Raw genomic sequence first — 22,587 nt, 5'->3', positions numbered from 1 at the left:
CGGCATTCCAAAGAAGACTGCAGCACCCAAAGGTAAGAGTTTTGGTGCCGTGCTGCTCAACACTCATGTCTCTGCTCTCTGTAGCACAGAATCGCAGTCATTTTTATAAGAAAGCAGGACTAGTGGCTCTAAAATTAGAACCCCATTGATTTATTAGTCAATTTATCACTAGTAGATTACTCAGCCGTGAGCCTTTTCTGTGACAAATACAACACACTGACTTTTTGTGATAAACGATGTGTGAACTTTTAATCTAACCTTCACTTTTGGAAATGTATTTAATACCACCCCCTGGCCTCTCTTTTTTGTTCCTCAGTTCTAAGTGCATACTGGTTATTTTCTTTGAGCTTTTTACAAGACAGTAAAAATCTGATAGTCATTTTGGTAAGGAATGATTTCTGGCTTTTTAAACCACATCTTTGGTATCCCAGGCCCCAGTGGTCAGAGTGAGTCCTCACAACACTGCACATCAAGCGGTGTAATCCAAGGAGTCTGTAAAGGATGTGCCATTGTTGACAGTTGAGTTTAACAGTAAATCTCCTAAATAGTAGAGGTGAATTAATGCTGTGCAATCAGTACAGCTGACTGAGGACTAGCAGTACTGCAGAAGTTTAGAAGTCATTGATCTAATATTGATCTGTCCCTGTCTTGAACCAACACTTGAATTGCTAAAAGGGTAAATGGTAACTTACTTACTTACTTTGGAGGAAGTGCAGAAGATTCAAAAGTAAAAAATAAAAGATACTGTCTTTTACTGCTGTTGTGAAGCAGCATGAGTGAGTTGTAAACTATGTTTGAACCTGACCATGTAGACATGTTTAAGTAGTTTCACTAGGGTTGTTTTCAGCTTGCTTGAAGTCTGGAGTTTTCTTTTTAAAAATAGAAAAAATAAAGTTATCTTGTCATCTCTCACCTAGGTAAAGGTAGAGGGGCAAAGAAAAGGAAAGCATCTAGTTCAGAAAATGAAGGTGACTACAACCCTGGGAAGAAAACACCTAAATCAACACCAAGCAAGGTCAGTTCCAGATATGCTCTTTTCTCCTTGTAAAGGGAACCTAATACATTCCTTTATATAAAAGGTACATGTTCTTACTGTAGATTGCTAATATGAGAATGGGGGGTTAGATCTGTTTGTTTAGAAATGACATGTTAGATAAGGTTTCCTTCAACTGTGAATGTTAAAAGGGAAAAGTTACACAGCATCATAACTGCTTTGTCATTTCTTTTCCAAGAAATCCAAGAAGGCCGCTTTTGACCAGGATTCCGATGTGGAAATCTTTCAATCAGGCTTTGCCTCTGAAACTGCCCCAAAGCCACGGACAGGCCGGGCTAGAAAAGAAGTTAAATATTTTGCAGAGTCTGATGAAGATGATGATTTTGATATGTTTAATTAAGTGCCCAAAGAGCACACAAATGTTTTCCAACAACTATCTTGTGTTGTCCTTTTGTCCCTTCTGTCGCAAACTTTTGTACATTTGACTTATTTTATGTGATAATGTAATTGATGGTTTTTATTATTGTGTGTAGGCATTTTAACATTTTGTTCTTACACCTACAGTTTTATGCTCTTTTTTACTCATTGAAATGTCATGTATTTGTCTGACTGGCTTGTAGAGATGTTCTAGACAGCTGTGCTAAAGCACATTTTAATTGTCATGGTTGCAACCAGCAAACCTGCTTTTTGAAATGAAGTTTAAACATTAAAAAATGGAAAACTATTCTCTGTGTGTGTGTGTGTAACATCTGGACTAGAGGGACTACTCCACGATTGGGTTTTTTTAAAATAAATATATTTTATTCTTTGCCAGGAGACTCCATGGAAAAAGGTAAACAGTATATGAACATAGAAAGCATTGTTAAACAATCTCAATGTACAAACAGAGCCAGTGAAAGTACATCACAGACTTGCTAGAATATATATATATAAAAAAAAATCCACTAGTGCTTTAAATGAAACCTAAGAAACTGACACTTTAAATCTGTTAACCATTCTACCACAGTTTTCACTCTGCTTCATGGTGATTTAACAAGGCCAAGGCGGCAGATTCTCTCCTTATGTTCCTAGAAGTCCTAGCTGTACTTCCCTAGCACGTGGAAGGCTGGATAACCCAGCTAATTCCCAGCAGTCAAAGCTTACAGAAATACCCTAGACTCACCGATTCAGAAGCTGTAAATGAGTCTGCTGGTTATCATCCCATGAAGCTTCCCTAATGGCTTGTGGACGAGTAAACAAAAACATGGTAACACTGAAAAGTGTTTCTGCCTTGGAGGCTATCAATCGTTACTGTAGAAATGGAGTAGTTAATGGTGTTGCTGGGTCACCAGCCAGGTAAGAAACCACTTCTTGAAATTTTAAAGTGACATTAACAGTGGAACAAATGACATCTGAAGAACTGATCTGGCAGTTAATGCTGCTACTGCCGTCTTTTCTGCTAGTGCAGTGACTTTTTGTATACTTTTTACAAGGGAGGAGATGCGAACTGAGGGCATCAAAGACAAGTTTTCATCTTAAACTAAAGCAGACGGTCCTTTAAACTTCCTTTCCTGGATGAGTACAGTAGTCCATTTCATATGGTTGGTGTCTTGATTGTTTTAGGTATGAGAGACAAAGGGAAAGCACCAAACATCCAGTATGGAAAGTACAGCCTTACATTTGTATGTACAAAGTCACCAGAAATGCAACCAGAAGTTAACGTTTGAGATCTGTCTTGTCACCATGCAGTCTTGAACGTTCAGAGGAGAAAAAAGAAGCTTAACTTTTTTTTTTGCATGAAATGGCTGATTTAGAGTTTCAAAAGTTTGCATTTTTTTCTAGTTTTAAGAGTTTAAACAGCAAGGAGTATATATCGATACATATGAAAATTTCTTGGTCCTTGTTGAGTTTTCATCTATATATATACATATATAGATATATATTAAGTCCAGAAACTTAAGCAGCAGTAAAAATGTTTTTCTTGCTTTTCATCCCTGTACATAAGGTATTAGGAATGTTTGAAGTAGCTGGAAAATGTCTTATTCCACCATAGGGGATTGACTGACACTGCTGTTATCCACCGAACTAGGCGAGATACTAGGACTGTGTTCTGCAGTATTTCCGTTTGAGGTTGGTGTCAGTGGTTCGTGTCCTTCAGAGTTCTCCAACATTTCCTGAATAAGAGGTGGCATGGATCCAGGAATTTCCATTTTCAATGTGATGACACGTTCTGCACCTTTAAAGAGAAAACAAAAAGTCCTTCCCATTATAGTGTGATTCCTACAATTTCTTTTTGGTTAGCAACGTCAGTAGTAATTTGAGGATACGTTATTTGAATGGATTTGGTGTCTCCTATATTTCCTGCATACAAAATTATGTCAGTGAACTAAAAATAAAAAGGAGTTAGATGAGTACTTAAGAAAAAATGAATTTAAAATTATGACATAGCAACTGATATTCTAATACAGGTAAATTGGATGAACTGATGCTTTTCACAGAAGGAATCAAAATGGTATTAAATTGTACTGAAAAATTAAATTAAGCTGTGATTATGTAGATATCTTTTCATAAATTGGAATATACTTCATGGTTTTTAATCTGTGCTGGGTCTAGAAAGACTATAGAGTGACAAAAATTCCAAACACTGTCTGATTTGTGTTAAACAGGCGAGGCGACTCCTGCAAGAGAACTGCAGTGATGTAAATCAGAACATTTCTTTCTCATTTAGAAAACTGAAATAAGATTTAGAACTTTACTAAACCGTTGTTTTATAGAAGAACAAATTCAGACAAAAGGATACTGGGCTTGTGGAGCTGCCTTCTGTAGCTTTCAGGCATCTTCTCTTGTGCTAATTAACCACACGAGTGCACAGAAATGCTGATCCTGTTTATGTCTGACTTACTTAACTGAAATTTTGGCCTTGTCAAGTCTAACAGCAGCTATTTTTAGACAGAGGTGGCTTTGCAGGCTAATGGGTGTAGGAATAAACAAAATGACTACATCGATCCTGACTACACAGACTGGGAGCCAACAACTAATGCCAGGTAAGAGAAAGAAACCCCAAACAACACAAAGCCACGTGATTGATAGTGCCTGATGCTCCTAAGGTGTGTAAGGCTTCTTAAACGTGATGGGCACACAGAGACAACTGTATGAACAGTCAGACACCTCACAGTTTGCTCATGACTTGCACACATCACCACACGGGAGTCCCTGTGCTGTTAGCATGCAGAGGTATGGTGTGAGTGGAGGCCTATGTTTAAAACCTGGCCAGGACCCTGCCTGACACATGGCAGTTACCTCTAAGCAGTTCCTTCAGTGATTAGTAAATTACTACAAACATGGGAATCCTTAAATGCTGGATGGACAAAAAGAAAGTGAAAAGAAAGGCTGTTAGTGGGAGATGTCTGATCTGTAAAGCAGGAGGGTTCAGCTGCTGAGGCTGCTCTACACTGCTGCCGCTGCTGCTTAGAGTGTTAGGCAAGCCATGTTCAGCAATAATCTAATGCAACTTCAGTGCATGAAGCATCCCTGCTGTAAACAAATGATACTGCTGAAGGACTGAAAGTCAGTTAATAAACATAAAGAGACAGCAGTATTTTGGGACTGCACCTCAAATAAAGTGAGGGTATATGGTAAAAGTTCTACTCCACAGTGAGGCATGAACATGCTGTACAGATTTTGCTGCTGGTGTTGAAAAGACTTTATCAGGACAACATTGGGAAATTTATAGCCATAAGCCTCAGCGTTCAAATATCTCGCATAACAAGTTGCATAGGATTCCTGATCATCTTAAAATCCGAGTCTGCTGGAGTAGGAACCTGTGCTTTTTAAATGTGAAGAGCGGCAAGAAAAGCCAACAAAATTGAAGAGAAAACAGTCTGGATATATTCTGCTTATCTGTGCTCCTGCAGTGCACATGCTGGAGAGAGTATGTTGCAGCCACAGTGGTAACCCCACATTGCAAGGGAGCGCTTCTGTTCCTGCCTTAATTCAGGAGCTTCAAAAATCATCTACAAAGCAATGACCAACGTGACAAGCAAATGCTGATTAAAAAGTCTCTCAAATAACTGTCGTTAGAGACAAAAGGGCAAACTCTGTAATTGGAAAGGAATTACTGCAGAATTATGCTGAAAGCTCCTCTGAAATCCAGTCTATAGCCACATAGGTGCCTGTACATACAAGCTCATGTGCATGCTTATGGGTCAGGGGTAGCAAATCTGTAGCTGAGTAAGCACAGTAAAAAAGAGCTGCATCAATCACTGCAAAAAAGAACTGTAGCAGTTTAGATGCTCTGTATCTAGGCTGGTACATCTCTGATATAGCTCCCCTACAGTCCACTTCTACCATCAGAACAGCCGCCTGGCCTCCCCTCTGCGGCTGTACCCCTGGTGAGGGACAACGTGCCAAGCAGGGAACCCCTCTGATTAAATGAGAGCATTCAATGATACCTGTGCTTCAGAGAATTTACGTGATAGCACTTAGACTGCACGTGTGTTTCACATGATCAGTCAGTCACACACGAGGTTACACAAAATGTTAAACCAAAATTGTTCCATGTGTAAGCATGGTTAGTTTGGGTTAGAGGTGCTGAATCTCCCAAAGCCTGGATAAGATCCACTCTAAATCTTCAGCACAGTCAGGGGAAACTTGGATGCACACGTGCTCTCTGCTGTCTGCAAACAGACTTTGCTTTTTGAAAGCCATTAGTACAGACAGCAAAGTACATGCTGACCTGCACCCCCTTGTAAGCAGTAAGAAAGGTTTCATTCAGGGTTTTATCTTGTCTTAAAAACACCAACAAAGAGTTCATGTTAATGATTTGCTAACCTACTTACACCTGAGACACCATTTGCACTCTTTAAGTTGCATGAAGAACGTAGCACTGTATGGTTGAAGTAGCACCAGTGTCAACACAGGAGTTAAGTTACACAAAGGAGGGAAGAGAAGGGTCACAAGTACCTTTTCTAGATGTATTAAAAAAATAATAACCCAGGTCTGTAGGCCAGTTTCTCCTGACACGTAACAGTGACACTGCTGCTGAGTTATTGGGAGACACTGTACCTTTTGCACTGATGCTACGAAGATCTGTGATTTTCATTAAGATCTTTGGGAACATATGAGGCTTGTTGGGTCGTCTCTTTCGGATATAGATTTTCAGTGCTTCAAGCAATGGTTCCTGAAGCTTATCCACTTTTACTGGTTCTTCAAGGTCCTGGCGATCTGTAGGGAAGTATCGTATCACTTGTATTATTTTAAATGTTTATTTTTTTACAAACTCCAAATCACAGGAACTCCTCCATGTTCTTGAGTAGAACTCCATGAATTTCATCTTTTGCTCCACCTATGACCCACACTCTGCAGTGAGTATTCCAGACAGAGAGGATAAACCATGGCTTTCCAAAACTTAAGATTCATTTTTCCTTGGCAAGGTTTGTCATTTGAGTGGTCCAGAATTCCCAATTTGCTCTTGTACCACCCTCTCCAAGGGGAAAACACCTTGCTGCAAAAGATTTCTCAACAAGGAATCTGGAGAGGGACATTTTACAAGGGCACGTAGGGACAGGACAAGGGGGAATGGCTTTAAACTGAAAGCGGGGAGATTCAAATTAGACATTAGAAAAAGTGGTAAGACCCTGGCACAGGTTGACCAGAGAAGCTGTGGCTGCCCCATCCCTGGCAGTGCTCAAGGCCAGGTTGGACACAGGGGCTTGGAGCAACCTGCTCTAGTGGAAGGTGTCCCTGCTCATGGCAGAGGGCTGGAACTATCTTTAGGCCCCTTCCAACCCAAACCATTCTGTGATTCTATGATATTTCATAATTAATTTTGTACATATCACTGATAAGACACGTAGGTACACAAAGAGATTGCAGCTAATTTAGGTTTCGTTTCAGTATTAAACCAACGTGAGTTACCATCAGGTATCAGCAGATGGCAGTGCTAGCTTGAGTGACAGCAAATGTCACCCATAAACCACAATACACCTATTAACGGCACCTCAGGACCCACCAATGCTTTTTGTTATGGTTGGACACATATAAAATCGGAATGGTTTTGTACTAAAGATCCACAGTCAACAAAGACGGACTCTGGTTTTCTTAGATCCTCCTACCAGCACCTAGTTTGTGTTTCACCACAATGGCCAGCTACAACCTGGTGTGTTCCTGTTGCTCGTCCAGAGTTTGCAAAGGATGAGGAGCAAGACAAGGTGGTTGAAATAACAGAAATTCGCAGAGGGTTTTGTAAATGACCCAAGGCTTTGCTTTTTGTAATCTAAGCCCAAGGGTTTACCTGATTTTACTTGACAGTGTCCCTTTCACATTGCAATCAGCCCACCCCAATCATGTCATCAGTGTCAGTACGACAGCTTTGAACTATATTTTTTTTTCTAAAGAAACTTATCCCATATGACTTCTGTGTGAATGCAACTACACACATACACAGTCAATTACAGATATAAGTAAAAGCTGCGTAATGAGCACTTCGCCATAACAAAGGTCGTTCATACAGTACCCACATACTGCTTACAGGAAAATGCAGCAGGATACAGCCTGTAGTCCTTCATCAGGCAAATAACAGGATCAGTTGCTTGACAGAATGATTCAATGCATTTAAAAACGTATCAATAATAAACCCAATAACTACCAGCAGTGGAAAAGAAACCTTTAGTGTTAAGTGGTTTATAAACCATATAATATTGTATCTGTATATTATATGGATATTTTAGTACAGGAAAGCAAAACAAGTAACACATCAACAAAGTTCTTATCGTGCCTGTCCTTTTCAAGTGCATCCCAGTTCATGCTGTACAGTACCTCCGCAGATTAAGCAGATGGCACTAAGGAGACCTGTTTCCGTATCATCCATTTCCAAAGGCAGGAGCTGGTTGGCAAATGTGAAGACGAGATCAGTCAGTGGGCCAAATCCGGCGTTGTGCATCTGAGTTCGGTTTAGGGTAAGGCCATCTGAAAAGGTCATGGTGTCTTGTTCTGGTGTGTATCTTGTGCAAATTCTAAGAATCTGCGGAAGGACAAGACAAAAAGAAGAAATCTGAAGAATTTCATCCAAGGAGGTTTGTTGCATTCCCACGACATGGCAAACAACCCACAGAACTGCAGTGCATCACGTCAAAACAACCCAAAATCAAACTCCAGTTTGTTTAGTTCCAGAAGCACAAAAATTCTCTGGTAAAGCATAAATATACTCGATTGATTATGGGTGTTTCTTTGTAACAGAAATTTAAGAATAGGAATTTTCCTCATAGTTATGCAATATCCAAAACTTCTAAGCAATTCTCACCACTTTGGTCCCCCACATTACCACAACATTCACATAAACTGCTCTTTCATTAGTATGCCATACACACCTAGCTATTGCACTGCTGATCTGATGCAGCACCATCAAAAAAGTATCTCCCCTCTCTGAACATACACATATCTCATTGATTTGGGGATCAGTTTTGCATGACAGTGCTTCTCTGGGTCGTGTCTTTGGCAAGGACGAAGTGTCTCTGTAGTACCTTGTGTGAGTGTGGACAGCTGTGAGCTGGGGAAAACCACCTAACTTGTGCTTGCTTTCTTGTGGGACAGCAGCCAGGAGAACATCCCCCTGTGAACACAACCCTGCAGTGAGTGCTCCATAAAGAGTGGTGCAAAGCCCGCTGGCTCCCTGGAAGCTGCAGTTACAGTCTCCACGGAGCACTGCTCATGTTGCCAACCTGGGAGCTCGCACCTAAACCTCCACACAGCAGCTGGCTCAGCTTTTCTGCTCTGATGGTTGTTGGTTCCACGTGCTGTAACCTCCTCACCAGCCCATCGGCCTCCAGCCTTCTTCAAGGCTCTGGTGCTGCCCCCATCCCTGGGCAGCACTGGTAAGGGCGCACACCCTGTCTCCCTTGTGCAGTGTCCCTTCCCATGGCCAGCGGTGCCATTCACTGCCGCGCAAGCCCAGGCAGTGGTGGTTTTGGCAAGTGTGCTCGAATGCTGACAGCCACTCAGCGCTGACCCCAGATGTAAGAGCGTTCGAGGGGAGGATGGGGATTCACACCTCTAACTGCGCACGGAGGAATGCAAACCACATGAATAAAACACCGAGGATGCTCTGCATTTTGTTAGCAAATGCCTCTGGGGTAGCTGCAGCGTCAAGAGTGTTGTCACAGCAGAGGTGGCAGCACGGCCAGAGACAGCCGAGTTCAGAGCAAACCCAGGCTGTGCCTCACAAGAGACTCTCTATGGTGGGGGCTCATTTGTACAGCTGCCATTAATGAACTCTGCCTTAACGATCAAATAACAGAGACGTCCGTCATGTTGACCTATTTCTATTATACATACATCAGTGCTTAATGTTTAAAATAATTAGAGGTGGGAGAAGGCTTATCCCTAAACTAAAACAGAACCAAACCTTGCACAAGCTCACGGCTCAGCTGAGCTGACTGCAGCTGTACCTTTTCAGGCTTGACTGTAGTTATGTCCCATACAGCCACTCTACTTGGTTTTAAAGATTCAACAAAAGAGATTTACAGGAATGTAAGTGAGCACAGGAGCATCTTCGTTATTCCTATGGCTGCTGAGGCTCCGAGTCAGAGGCCCTGGCGCTTGGCAGCTGACCAGTCTGGGCTTGGTTCTCCCACTTTCATCTCTGCCTGGCAACAGTGCTCCAAATAAGCAGGGGGGAGGATGGGGAGGACATGGCATGTAAGAGACCTACAGGGAAGCTGTTACTTCTCTTCTTAAATTCCTCGGTAAGAGACTTAATAGGGTGCATTTCTGCAGAAGGCTCTTCAACTATTTTCTATCTCAGCAATAATCTTATCTCACGTTGTGGGCATACACTGAAGCGCTGAGGCTCTGCGTGGTTGGGCAGGCATGTTTCATATCGTTCCCCTGCCCCTCAGTTGGAATAAGCTCTTGCAATTACTTGAGTCAATATCCAAGAGAAGCACAAATACAAAGGCACAGCGCTCAAATTCTTCACTGACCACAAATTCCCCACAAATATAAATGGCTGCTGCTATCTCCAAAGGTTTTACGTAAGAGTATTGCAGGATAATTAGCAGAAATTAAGATTATAAAGGATGGCAACCCCTCAATAAGGGACAGCAGGTTCACCATATTCTGTGCTGCCACGTTAGGGGAGAGAAGGGCAGGTTCTCTCCCCTGAAGCTTGCTGTTAGTTACCTTTTTAAATCACTAAAAGAATTGTATAGAAATAGAAGAAACATGCAGAGTTTGTGGTTTTCAAGAAAAACAAGGTTTTAAAACTTTGCATGTTTACTGAGAAACCCAAGAGCTACTTGGTCTACTTCTGTAATGGCATGCAAGAGAAACTGGAGCGTGGCTCTTCCCATCTGAAGTCTGCACATACAGTAGCTGACTTCCAGTAAGCCTGTGGCCTGTGCTCATCAGTTACCCAACTTCTGGAGGAACAAGGCTCTGTACTTAAGTGGTACTGATTCTCCCTTAGCTCAGCTGGGAAGAAAGGCAGCCCCTTTTACTCTGGTGCTATTTGAATTGCTAAGCCTTAGCAATGAGAGTTACACCCTCAGGGACCCCCGGCCCAACAAATTAGCAGAGCAGGACCTGGATTTAAATTGGGCAACACTGTGGTGTTTGGCAGATACAGCTCCCCACGTACTCCCTCTGAGGGCAAGTTTGGGTACCAACTGCGAGTGCTGCAGTGCCCAGAGACCCCTGGCCCAGGAGGACTGGGGTGCCCTGGAGCAGTCACCCTACCCAGCCTGGAGGCCAAACGAGCACCTCCTGATGCACAACAGGCTGCTGCTCCCTCGCCATGCTCACCCCATGATGCTGTAAAGCCCCTCTCTGGGGGTTCATGCTAGAGGTGCTCAGACCTCCCAGATCACTGCTCCCCAGGGCTAACACAGAGCAAGTCCTCCGGGCTGGATCCTCATTGGGAATGAATCTGGTTACTCAGCCCACAGCCCCCGTGGGCACGAACAGAAAGAGACCTCCAGGGGCTCTGCAAAATTTATAATGAAAACATAAAGGTCCCATGAAATTGAGTTACTTCCCAGCTTAGACAGCAAGCAGGATGGCTGCAAAAGGGAGGCTTCAGCCTTCTATACCCAACTGCTGCACCAGCCATCAAGCAGAGGAGCCTGCAGTGGTTCTGCTGTGCACCAGCACAGCTGAAGCACAACTATACGCTTTCTGCATTGCACTTAGGCTAACTGCAGCAATGGGGTCTCAGGTTCCTCCTGCATTCCTTTGACATTATCCCACAACACGCTGTTATTAAACTCCGAGACAGACAAATTGAAAACTTGGGTTTGTTTTTTTAGGAATTGTCCCTTCACCAAGATCTGTGGAACACCATGGATATTGCTGATTCGCTGCTAAACCTTTCTTGGGCAAACTTCCAGTGTCAAAGTGAAGCTGATTTCAAGCTCGTATTCACTGAGGAACATATGGGAAACGTCAGCACTTCGAAATAAGAAATCACAGTATCTTTCTCCATTTTAAACTGAACTCCTAATGTCCTCAGTGTTGTTTAGATTTTGTAACCAAGCCAAGTATTTTAGTTGTCACTCTGCTCTTAAATGCCACTTACAGCCATAAATAAGGTTCTTGCCCACGATTAAAGGACCCTTTGTTTTAAAGAATATTTATATCTCGAAGCATCTGGGGTTCCTTCGAGCCAGTTACAAACTGCAAAGCAAAAACCCTACGGGTTGCGCAAAACTAAAAGCATCCACAAAGTTGCTACCACAGAATTGTTACTCATTTTAAACGGATTAGTTAAGGCAAGCTGGGCTTTGCATTTTAGAATCCTGTTAGACATTAGCTGCCTTAGCTGGCTGGGACGGTTTCCCCTAGAGGAGAAACCCAAGCAGGTGACAGAAACAATGAACAAACCTCCACATACGTGCTGCTACACCCCATCAGCACGAGCTGTTCCACACACACAAATGCTTTCGCAGCATTAACGCGCGGGGTTTTACAACACAAAGCAAAAATGATGCTATTAAGGATAAGCTTTCAAGGACTTCTCAGGCTTTTATCCATTGGATTTAAGACAGGCTGAACTCTGGACTCTTTCCACACTCATTTTGCTAGGGCTCAGTGGGGCTGGGGATACTCAACTACTGCCAGGCCAGTGCACAGCAGTCAGAAGCACTCGCTTTTGTGAGGGTTACTGACTGAATTCAGTAATATTTATCGTGAAACTTCTGGCACCAGAGCAGATATAAATTCCACCATCCTCAATCGGCGTCTTCAGCTGCCTTGGGAGGCTTGATGTTATTTCCCTTCCAGAGATTCTGCTTATTTGTATATAAAACAATTCTTTGGCGCATACCCAGTAGAGTTTACTGAGCTCCTGGCACCACATTGCCTTTGTCAGCCTGCTCAAGGGGGAAGGTTAAGCATCCACGGCCACAGGAACCAACTAAAGCAGACCCCTTGGCAGGGTCTTTAAATGCTTAAGGCTTCCCATGGCCTGTGCTGAGTGGTAGGCAGAGAAGCCGGGGGTCCTGCTGGTGTGGGGAGCCCAACACAATTCCTGGCTGGGACGGGAGTCCCATGTTGATGCTGCAGCTCTGAGAAGACATCCAGGGGATTGTACAGCAGTGGAATCATGAGTGTACACCGGTAAGGCTCACAGCCATGCTCTGCAACACTCACACAGCACAGCACAGATAGACACTGGGTGCTCACACAGCATGAGGGGGAACAGCATTTGCTCCGTGTCTCAATGCACAACAAAATAAAACCTCTCATAATTAGGACAAATAGCTTGCTGGGGAGGAATATGAGCTATTAAAATGCTGCCCCAAGTACTGAAGTTTAGCTTAAATAAAGATACAGAGCTGCATGGCAATTCTGATTATGTGCAGGTGATGTAGGTTTAATGGGTATGGGCATTTCAGAGACAGCGTGCACACCACGCATTACTGTGCCCATGGTAATTATCCCTTTTTCTTTTTAAGCAGCACATAAAACAGTCACATAAAGCTTGTGTAAATGTTGCACAGGAAAGTTAGGGCTCTCTGCGGCAACCACATCTTATCTACTCCTGGTTTTGGAAGATCCTCAGCTCATCCCTGCTATGGGTAGCTACGGCACTCGCTACGCCCTGCTTGCTCAGAGGTGTCACAAGCTCTGGCTTCATGAAATATGAAAAAGAGAATGAGCAGGTGATTGGGAATGACACGTCTCAATAAAGTTTATAATTAGAACATAAAGGTTGCCACATGGCCACAAAGTAAAAGTGTTGAATTGTATTAAAGACTCAACCTTTTCCATCCCTTACTTGGAATAAAGTCACAGTTTACCACATGCTTCATTATTCTTTTTCTGATCTGGCAACTAGGCTTTTATTTAGTCACTTTGACCAAAACCACTTTGGCTGTGAAATGCCTTTATCTAGGTGCTTCAGGTAAAACTGCTTTTAGAAAGGGTGTCCCCAAATACCTGATATTGTCCATTGCCTTGCTGGTGCTGCAAACAGTGAACTGCGCTGCCAGGGGGACCCTGTGCAACAGGGGCTGTGCATGCTCCAAGGGTAAGCTCCCACTGCCCACCCCAACAAAGAGAGCCAGGAGCTTGCAGGATCCTGAGCAATTACAGATTTAGGGTATAGGATTTTCCAGCAGCTACGGAGCCAGGGCAAGGCAGCAATAAGTAAGGGGCAGCAGCTAAGGGCTGAAGGTTTTGGATGTACAGGTTCTTGCTATATCCTGACTCCTCCCCACCATTTCTGGGTAGTTTCTGTATTTGTTACTGGTTACAACAGCAAAGCACGAAGTATTCCTCTGGCAGAACACGCTTGGGGAAGTGCCACAGCTTGTTGATCACTGTATGCCTTTCAGGGTAAGGGGAACATAACTGTGTCTTATCAGGACAGAGCTGGCGACGACAGGCGTGCAATTGGTAATGGATGGCCCTGCCCCGTGGAGAGACCACACACAGTTAACAATGAGATGGGCAAGTCTGAGTGAGCGCCTGGATGAAGGGGACAATGAGAGGTGACTCTTGAGCACGGCAGGGCAGCCTCAATCTTCCCTTTTTTCACAGGCCAAAGAACGATATCCCTTCCTCTCTCCCACCCCCCTCTTCCTCCTTCATCAATGTCCTCTAGATGTGATTCTTCAAAACAGCTTTTGACCAAAACAAGAGGAAAAGGTCACAGCAGTTAGCGTCCTTCTCAACATGATCCTCTTTGAAGCAATGCACTAATGCACTTTTAGAAATTCAAAGATTAATTACTTCAACTTCAAATTCAATAGTTTAAACTCCTGCGTCATGCCAAAAAATGTATCTATAGTAGCCATTCTACAATGGGCTTCTTGGCCATGCTTGGCTCAGTGAAGGCCTGAATGCTTGTGCTGAGAAGAAAACATTTTAAATATGTTTAAAACATGTCAAAAATACCGTTTTACTGAAAGTTATTGCTCTGACCAATAACAAGAAGCATATTTGCCACTAAAAGCCTGAAGACCTCTAGAGAAATGCTGAGATAGCAGAGGGCTCCTCTGAAGGTCAGCATGCCAGAAACAACTGCAGGCAAAGGGAAGGAAGACAGCTTGCCTTGACATAGTGGAGAAAAACTCCAAGCCCCAGGTTGTATACTTGCCTATTTAATATCACATTTAGCAAAAATGGATGAGAGTCCATTTCAGTATCCATTTCCACAGGTGCCTGCAGCACTGGTGAAAATAGGCAGATTGGCACCTGCCAAGCCCCAGCACACCAGTTTCCCCTCTACAACCTTCCAAAATGTCACTCTCAAGGTTTGTATCTTGTTCCTTGAATTAACTCATGACCACAGGTATAGCACATTCCTAAAATGTTACATGGTGGGCTGTCTTTCTAGGTATCCTTTATACAGGGCATTAAGGTTTGGAGGGAGGAAGAAGGAGGAAGGAAAAAGAATCAGATGTCCCTTCAGTTAACACTGTTAACACAATAAGGGAAATCTCAGCATTGCAGAGATTTCAGTTTAGTGCCACAATACCAAAATGTGCCCTTCTTGTAACTGTATCGAAATCTGCTTAGTAGAGGTTTAGTTCACACGTAGCGTTTTGGTTCATACTTATTTTGAAAGGTATGCTCATCCCATATAACACACGTCTGTAGATGTACTAGAGTCCACTTGTGATCGTACCAGACTACGTGGTAAATTCAGTTTTGCAGCCATAAGGCAGGGGCAGTATTTGACTTCCTCTCCTTTTCGATTACACGAAAAAGAAGGCTATAGAATACATTAGTAGTAGAACAATGATGTTAAAAGCACATACCAGTATATCCAGGCAGGCGGCTTTAAGTAGAGTTATCTGGTCTGCAATGGTCAAACTTGTGAAGCCTGGCAATCGCTTTGCAAATTCCACTATTTTAATAATGCACTTTGTTGCAAGTTCACTGAATTTGTCCCAAAGCCCAAGGTCCAGTCGAACCCGATGGTCTGCGCTGGAGTTCTGGAAAGACAGACAGAAGGCACCATAAATCAACAACGTCTCTTTCAGTGAAGGGTTTTCAAGGGAAAGAAACAACAACTGAGTATTGCTTCCAGAAGTACTTTCTATTAACATTCCAGGCATTTTCTGTCGCTTGCTGTTGGGATGATGCTGGTTTTAAACTTGAATTAATCGCCTGAAAATTCCTTGGATATTTCTCTGTTACTTATGATTGCAGAGGCCATCTGTATGAGGAACACAAATGAACTTAAACATTTCCAAATGCCACTATCATTATTCTTCCTGGCCATTATATAATAAGTTCATTGAGAGAAACAATTTACAGTTGTACCCCAGAAAATAGAAACGAACAGTGGAACAAGACTATCAGGTCCTCATCTGGTAAAAGCAGCACAATATTTGGAACACAGTTTCGCATACTTAAGGTCTTAGCAAATTAGTTCTACTTGATTTATTTGCTCTGTGGCTCTGCAAGAGTTCTACAGCTTTCTCAAGCTACAGTCTCCCATGACTTAAAGAGCACTTCTTTACACGACATTAAAAACACCATGTACAGCAATGAATGCTATATGCTCATTTGACGGCGCATCCAGCTTTCACTCTGCTGTTTGAAGCGTTACAAGGACATTCCAGCTGCATCTTTCAGAGACTGATGCAGTCACGTATCTTAATCAAAAAGTCTGTAATTTGCTAGGATGCGTAGAGAATTTGCATTAACTCTGTAATTAAATTCATGTTTTCATACATTCAGAATAACCTCTTAACCATTGAAAGTGTTGAACATGTCAGCCAAGACCAGGCTGACTCAAAAGTTGCTGTGTTCTATTTGACTCTAGCCCAAGAAAAGATGGTGTCAAGGGGAGACCAGGCAACTCATTTCCAATCCACCCGTGATTCACAAGGGCTGACAAGAAACAGGTAATGACAGAGCTCTGAAATACCCGCAGCTCCTCTCCTCCTGTCCTAGCATGCGCTATGTTCCTGTTTTGCCAGTATTCGATACAGTGCTGTACAGGATGCAGCCAGTGTGACAGTCTCCCCCACTATTTCATGAGCCACCAAGTTTAGTGTGTGTTCTAGCTGCTTTCAGCATTTGGGCAACTTCCTCTTCACTGCAAGAGGAATTTTACCTGTCAAAATATTCTGGCAATGAATTTGCAAAAGGTGCTGAGCCACAACCACAGAGAAGCAGAGGCAGGGCATCTCTCTTCCACTTCTCATCTGAGCTTGTTGACTAACCAAGAGGGAGGCATCTCCAGAAAAAAGGTCAACTCACTCCAGATAGGTACCTAAGTCAGGGAAGGGAAGGGAAAATCCCCTCAGATGGTGGCTTCTTCTGCAGCTGCATAGAAAGCCAACGTGATTAGCTGCCTTAGTCTTAGCTGGTTGAAGTTATTAAACAAACTTTAAAATTAAAGTTAAATGAGAGGAGTATCAACCTAAAAGTCTAATAGCCATCGAAAAGCATTCCATTTACACAGATTGCACTTTCTTGGAGGAAACTTCTCTTCCACCATCACATCTGAGGATGTCCCCCTCCTCAGAAACCTTTGAAGCCATCAGCTTCCTTCGGTTCATGGGAAGGACACGAGGCCTGAAGAGGTTGACGAGGTGATGTGGGGCGAGCTCAGCTTGGCCGTGATGCTCTGTCACTCCCCCCCCAGGCTGCCTTCACCGACACCACGACCACCATCAGTCACAAAGAGGAAAGCCCTGACAGGTCCCAAGGGCACTGCCAGCCTGACATTCACCCTCACTTGCAGCAGGGCAGCGATTTGAGCCAGTAATAGTTACATTAGGCTCTTACTGCAAAAATAGTTGCTAACCATGCTGCACAGTTGGAAGGTGCATATGTGCTCTTCACTGCTGCCCCTCTTTTAAAAGGATTAAAAAATCAAATTCATCATTTCTATTTGAATTTTTGTTCTGGGAACTTACTTTTCTTTTAATGACAGAAGGAAAGATGGAAGAAAATGTCTTTGTAATCCTAAACCTAAAGAATTGCTTTCAAAACGGTCCCGAACTAATGGGTTAACAGTCATTGTAATGCCCTTTGAAACATTTCTTTCGGCTACTGGAGTATGCATCCTTCAGATTTATTTTATTTCATCCTCAAGGACCTTGGTGAAATACAGTACATTGGAGGAAAAATAAGATCAAGATGTGCAGTCATTCAGGCTGTAATTAAATTTAATAGGCAGTTTATCCAGTTCATAGAAAGATGGCATAGCGGAGAGCTACACAAAGCAGAGCCTAAAGCAGGAAATCATTTTACACTAGGGTATCCATCTGGAAAAAAAAGACGTTGCATGAAACCAGTAAGTGTGAACGAAATCTTCATCAGTATCATATGAGGTTACTTTATCATGCTGCAGTACTGGCAATGGGAAGTTTGATATGTCTTCTACTAAGAGTTATGCAGGGCAGTCTTAACAAATGTAAATCTAACTCGGTATTATGCAAACTGAAGAGAAGGGGCAGTTAATAAAATACAAAATAACCAGGTGGTTTATTACACCAGGTGCCAAATTCCTCAGCATTGGAGCTAATGTGGTTTACACATTATCACTGAGATGCTACAAATGGAGAGAGTTTTAACATTTTATCTGTTAATGAACATAGTCACAAGCGTCACAGAAAACAGCTAGATTTTTAGCAGCATTTCTAAATACATAAAAGCAAAACTGGCTCAATATCATTGTATAGAATCATTGAAACAGATGGGCTGGAAAAGACCTTTAAGATCATCAGGTCCAACCAGCAGTGCCATGTACACCACTAAACCGTATCACCGAGGGCTGCATCTACATGGTTTTTGAACACTTCCAGGGATGGTGATTCCACCACTGCCCTGGGCAGTTGGGATGCCTGAGCACCCATCCGGTGAAGAAATTTTTCCTAATATCCAGTCTAAGATCTCATCATCCAATAAAGATATTAAACAACACTGGCCCTGCTGTATTGTACTTCCAGCACACAGCTGGTAGGTTGAAGTCCCTGACGACAACAGGGGCTAAGGATTGCTAAACTTCTAGTTGTTTGAAAAATGCTTTATCTGTAGCTTTATGCTGGTTGGGTGGTGTATAACAGACACCTACCAGGGTATCTGCTTGGTTGGCCTTCCCCCTATCTTCACCCACAATCAGCCTTCTCCAGTCACAGCACTGAGTTCAAGGCAGTCGATGCACTCCTTGACATACAACACAACCCCACCACCTCTCTTTCCTCACCTGTCCCTTCTGAAGAGCCTATAGCCATCCACTGCAGCACTCCACTCATGTGAGCTGTCCCATCACGTTTCTGTGATGGCGACTGTGTCATGATTTCCCTGCTGCACAATGGCTTCCAGCACCTCCTGTTTGTTGCCCATGCTGCAGGCATTGGCATAAATGCATTTAGGTTGCCCTGTGGATCTGGCCTCCAACAGTGTCAACGCTGCCCGTGGCTCAATTCTAGAGAGCGTGGTTTTTTGGTGAAGCCCCTGACCCTGGCCCCAGGGAGGCAGCAGACGTCCCTGTGAGTCGGGTTGGGTCGACATATTGGGCTCTCTGCTCCCCTCAGGGGGGAGTCACCGATCACAACCACTCTCCTTTTTTTCCTAGTAGAGTTGGTCACGATACGAGGCATTGTCTGACTCACCCGCAGCGACAATTCCAACCTGGATGATTCCCTATATACTTCATCATCCTCCTCACTTTCCTGATCCTCAAGTACCAGGGCCTTGAATCTGTTGTAGAGGGGTACTTGGGAAGGTGACATAAACTGGGGAGTAATACGCCATCTACTCCAAGGAGTAACCTGTTTCCAACCACCTCTGTCTCCTAGGTCCCCTCCATCTTCCTGGTGGCAAAAGCATAGGGGATCCTTAATTTCTCTTGTTCTGGGATGGTACAGTACAGCTCCACCAGTCAATCTCCTCCTCAGATTCCCTCATGCTCCTTAGCCCTTCCAATTCTTCCCATAGCTCTGCCACCATGCAGAGCAAAATATCAACCTGATCACACCTTGCACAGCTACCATCCAACATCACTGACAGGCTCTGGCACTCGCAACAGCCAGACACCCGGACGGCTACATATTCTTGAGGGACCCCAGCTGGGTCACCATGTCCTTTCTGGCCACAAGAGAAGATTTTGTTTTCTCTGCCTTCTGCTGAGAGGACGACATCCTTCAACACCCTCTCAATGACCACTGGCTGAGCTTACCTCTTAAGCTGCCAGGCTTCCGGGCCCTTCCCGCTTGCCCTGCCTGCATGAACTACCACAACATGCCCTGACTGCTGCGCCATGCTCCCGGTTGCTCATGCTCCCATGGGGGTGTTTTATCCCATGGGAGCAAGTAGGAGTTGCCACTCCCGGTGCCTCCCCTAAGAGTCAGCTGCCCAGCCAGCAGAGCTGCTGGCTCACGGGCAAGTCCTGGCAAGGACTTGTGTGGCTCTGGTCATTGGGGAATGAGGCTCCTGGACATTGTGTTTCCCCATGCTCCAGTGCTGAAGGCATCCTCTCTGGAGCTACTCACCTCAGCAAATGCAGCAAAACATTCAGCATGCAGTAAAAACAAAACAAAATAAATGCAGTAAAACAGGTTGAACGACAAAGCACAGGGTTAATAAAATGCACGTTAGAAACAAACTCAGATGAGATTTGCCTGGGGATTGCCTCTAACCATGCTGTGAAAAAGATGCAGACGCTATGACTTTTCCTGAATATTTTACTGAAGCAGTTTTTTGACTGTCTTTACCAGGAGCAGTCTTGCATGTTTTTCAGGCCTATGCACCAGTGCACATATGGTGGAACAATACTGTAATACACCCCAGTGGCATCTTTATCAGTTGAAAAGCCCAACCTTGCTATGAAATCCAATTAAACAGTCATTTTTGCCACATAAATTGATCCCATTTTTCCATCATTTTTGTTTTTTTCATTGCAGGCTGCTCTATGTCCACATTAACAATATGGGATGAGGTACTCACAGAAACACACACAGTAGCAGAATCCCTACTGTCTTTAAAATCCACTTTACAAAGGAAACAAGGCTCACAGGGGAACTCTGCCCTAATCAGGAACGCTTGCTATGCCTCTTTAGCAAAAGCAATGCACTCGAGCTCTGGTGAGTTCACCAAGGACCACAGCACACATCTCTGCTCACTCCCAGCATCAGGAGCTATATGTGCGCATGTGTATATATCCTGATATATATATATATATTCAAAGGAATATACATAGGCACAGAACAACAGCCACATAATTTCTAAGCTCAGCACTATCAATATGCTGCCAAGATGCAAAACATCTTTGCTTCCAGACAGCCGAGAGCAACCCAGGAGAACCTGAAGCAAGGGTCTGCAGAGTCAAACTTATCTTCTGTTTTATCCTCCCTTTATCATGAGGCTGGATGTAACACAGCTGCAGACCTACAAATAATGCCAGTCTCGAGGGACAAGCAGTATAGTTACACTCAATTATACTATAAAGTATGACATCTCCAGAGAAATTACTAAGACACTCTCTCTTACCTGGATGACAGTAATAAAACAGATCTATTTATGATGGACTTTTGAAACCCATAACATTTAAACAGCTTGCTGATTCTCATCATCATCAGAACTACACTTGCCACTTCCCAGCAAATGCAACTGTTAAGTCAAATGACCCAGGGAATTTAATACGAGTGCTATTCTCCCATTATTTTAACTAGACTTTTATTAACTATGCAAAGTATGGTAATTATTACAGATAGGGACACTTTTTCTTTTTAAAGAGCAGATGGATGAAAAAAAAATCATAATTCACAGTGCTTCTCCAGACTCATTTTTGAACAGGTAAAAATGTACGACGGAGGAGGAAAAATCACCATGTAACATTTACCTCTGGGAAATGCAGGCTTCAGTGCTCAAGAGTGAGAGGAGCCAGATAGATACACAAGCCAAATGTCTGAACAGATTTTTTTATGATTGTATCTCTGTAAGGTCTTCTTTGTTGCACTCTCTTATACTTAAAATTCTTCTCTCTTTTTAGCAACAAACAAAATCATGTTTTAAATCAGTCTGGCTGATCACGCAACCAAAAGCACACAGGGGCTGCACTTGCGGAACAGTTTCTTCTGCCCACTGTCTCTATCTGTACGCAAGAGCAAAGCTCATGAAATTCAAGTGAATCCACATCAATTCAATACACTCACTTGTCACCTCTTGCTTAAAGAATTGAATAAAAAACTCTGAGGTTACAAAAGCAATCTGTACGCTCTGCAGCGTGAGCATGCCATGCCTCATGACTGCTAGTCTGCAGAACAGGGCATAAAAGCACGACTGGTGGCAATCTTTGACCCGTTCTAGCTTGTTACTGATCAGGAGAAGTAGAATGGTGTAGGCTTCTCGCTCCCCTGGGACTCAGCATTTAGAAAAAGGGATGTGTGTTCCTTTTTTCTGACTTCTGGTCTCTATTTCATGTGTCTCAAAAGATTACTGCCTGAGCCCTGCCATTTGACCGGCAGCTGGTCATGTTATGCAAGCACCAAAGCTGTGTTTCTCTGACCAGCACACACACCTCCACCTCCTTGATCCTCTGCCACTGCACAAAGGCTTCCCCCCCTACTCCTGGGCTGATGGGCAGCTGGAGATGAAGATGACCCTTACTCCAGCCCCAGCAGTACTCTGCCCCTTCCACATCTGGGCAGAGACAGCATTCAGAAAAATGAGCTCTTAACACTGAATTCCTAGCTAAAAAGCTGGAGTGGTTGCCACACCTTAGTTGATGAGAGATTTAAATACTCTCCATTTCACACAAAGACTGTGAGAATGCAGGAGGAAGACAGCATTTAGCACTGCTGCTATTAGTTTTGACACAGCTGTTGAAGGAAGCTGTATTGCTGTCAGATACAAGGTAAGCCAAAAATACTCTTTCAGTCTAATTTCAGGCAATTTGTATAGTACCACACCATGACAAAGCAGCATGGACTTCAGCCACACACAGCTAATCACTGCAGACTTCTAACAGACCAGAGATAAAACCAAGAAACCTTTTTCCCTAAGCTCTCTGATCTGGCCTGAGGTACAGTAATCAGTGTCTAGCCCCAGACAGAGTGTGGTCAGGTCATGGTTACTCAGGACCCACAGACAGACCAGATTCATCTGTTCATTACTTAGCTCCAGGTACTCTCAGTAAGGGTTCTGAAATTCCA

The 22,587-nt window shown here is 43.5% G+C and overlaps 2 protein-coding genes across 2 annotated transcripts in view; one reads left to right on the top strand and one right to left on the bottom strand.

Moving 5' to 3' along the window:
* The window catches only part of TOP2B (topoisomerase (DNA) II beta 180kDa), a 57,845-nt gene extending 56,127 nt beyond the window's left edge, over positions 1-1,718 (top strand). Inside the window, 3 exon segments of the mRNA XM_010015031.1 lie at positions 1-32; positions 918-1,015; positions 1,233-1,718. The exon segment at positions 1-32 is cut by the window's left edge and continues 11 nt beyond it. Coding sequence (XP_010013333.1) covers positions 1-32; positions 918-1,015; positions 1,233-1,394 — 292 coding nt within the window. The 3' untranslated portion in view covers positions 1,395-1,718.
* A 1,039-nt stretch (positions 1,719-2,757) lies between these two features.
* RARB (retinoic acid receptor, beta) overlaps positions 2,758-22,587 on the bottom strand; it is a 47,123-nt gene continuing 27,293 nt past the window's right edge. Inside the window, exons 3-6 of the mRNA XM_010015030.1 lie at positions 15,232-15,408; positions 7,790-7,994; positions 6,038-6,196; positions 2,758-3,209 (exon numbers count right to left, since the gene is read on the bottom strand). Of these exons, the coding sequence (XP_010013332.1) occupies positions 3,013-3,209; positions 6,038-6,196; positions 7,790-7,994; positions 15,232-15,408 (738 nt within the window). The 3' untranslated portion in view covers positions 2,758-3,012. The remainder of the gene's footprint in view (positions 3,210-6,037; positions 6,197-7,789; positions 7,995-15,231; positions 15,409-22,587) is intronic.

Source organism: Nestor notabilis, unplaced genomic scaffold, assembly GCF_000696875.1.
Source record: "Nestor notabilis isolate BGI_N333 unplaced genomic scaffold, ASM69687v1 scaffold185, whole genome shotgun sequence".
Classification (NCBI taxonomy): Eukaryota; Metazoa; Chordata; class Aves; order Psittaciformes; family Psittacidae; genus Nestor; species Nestor notabilis.
This window is presented reverse-complemented; position numbering and strand designations above follow the sequence as displayed.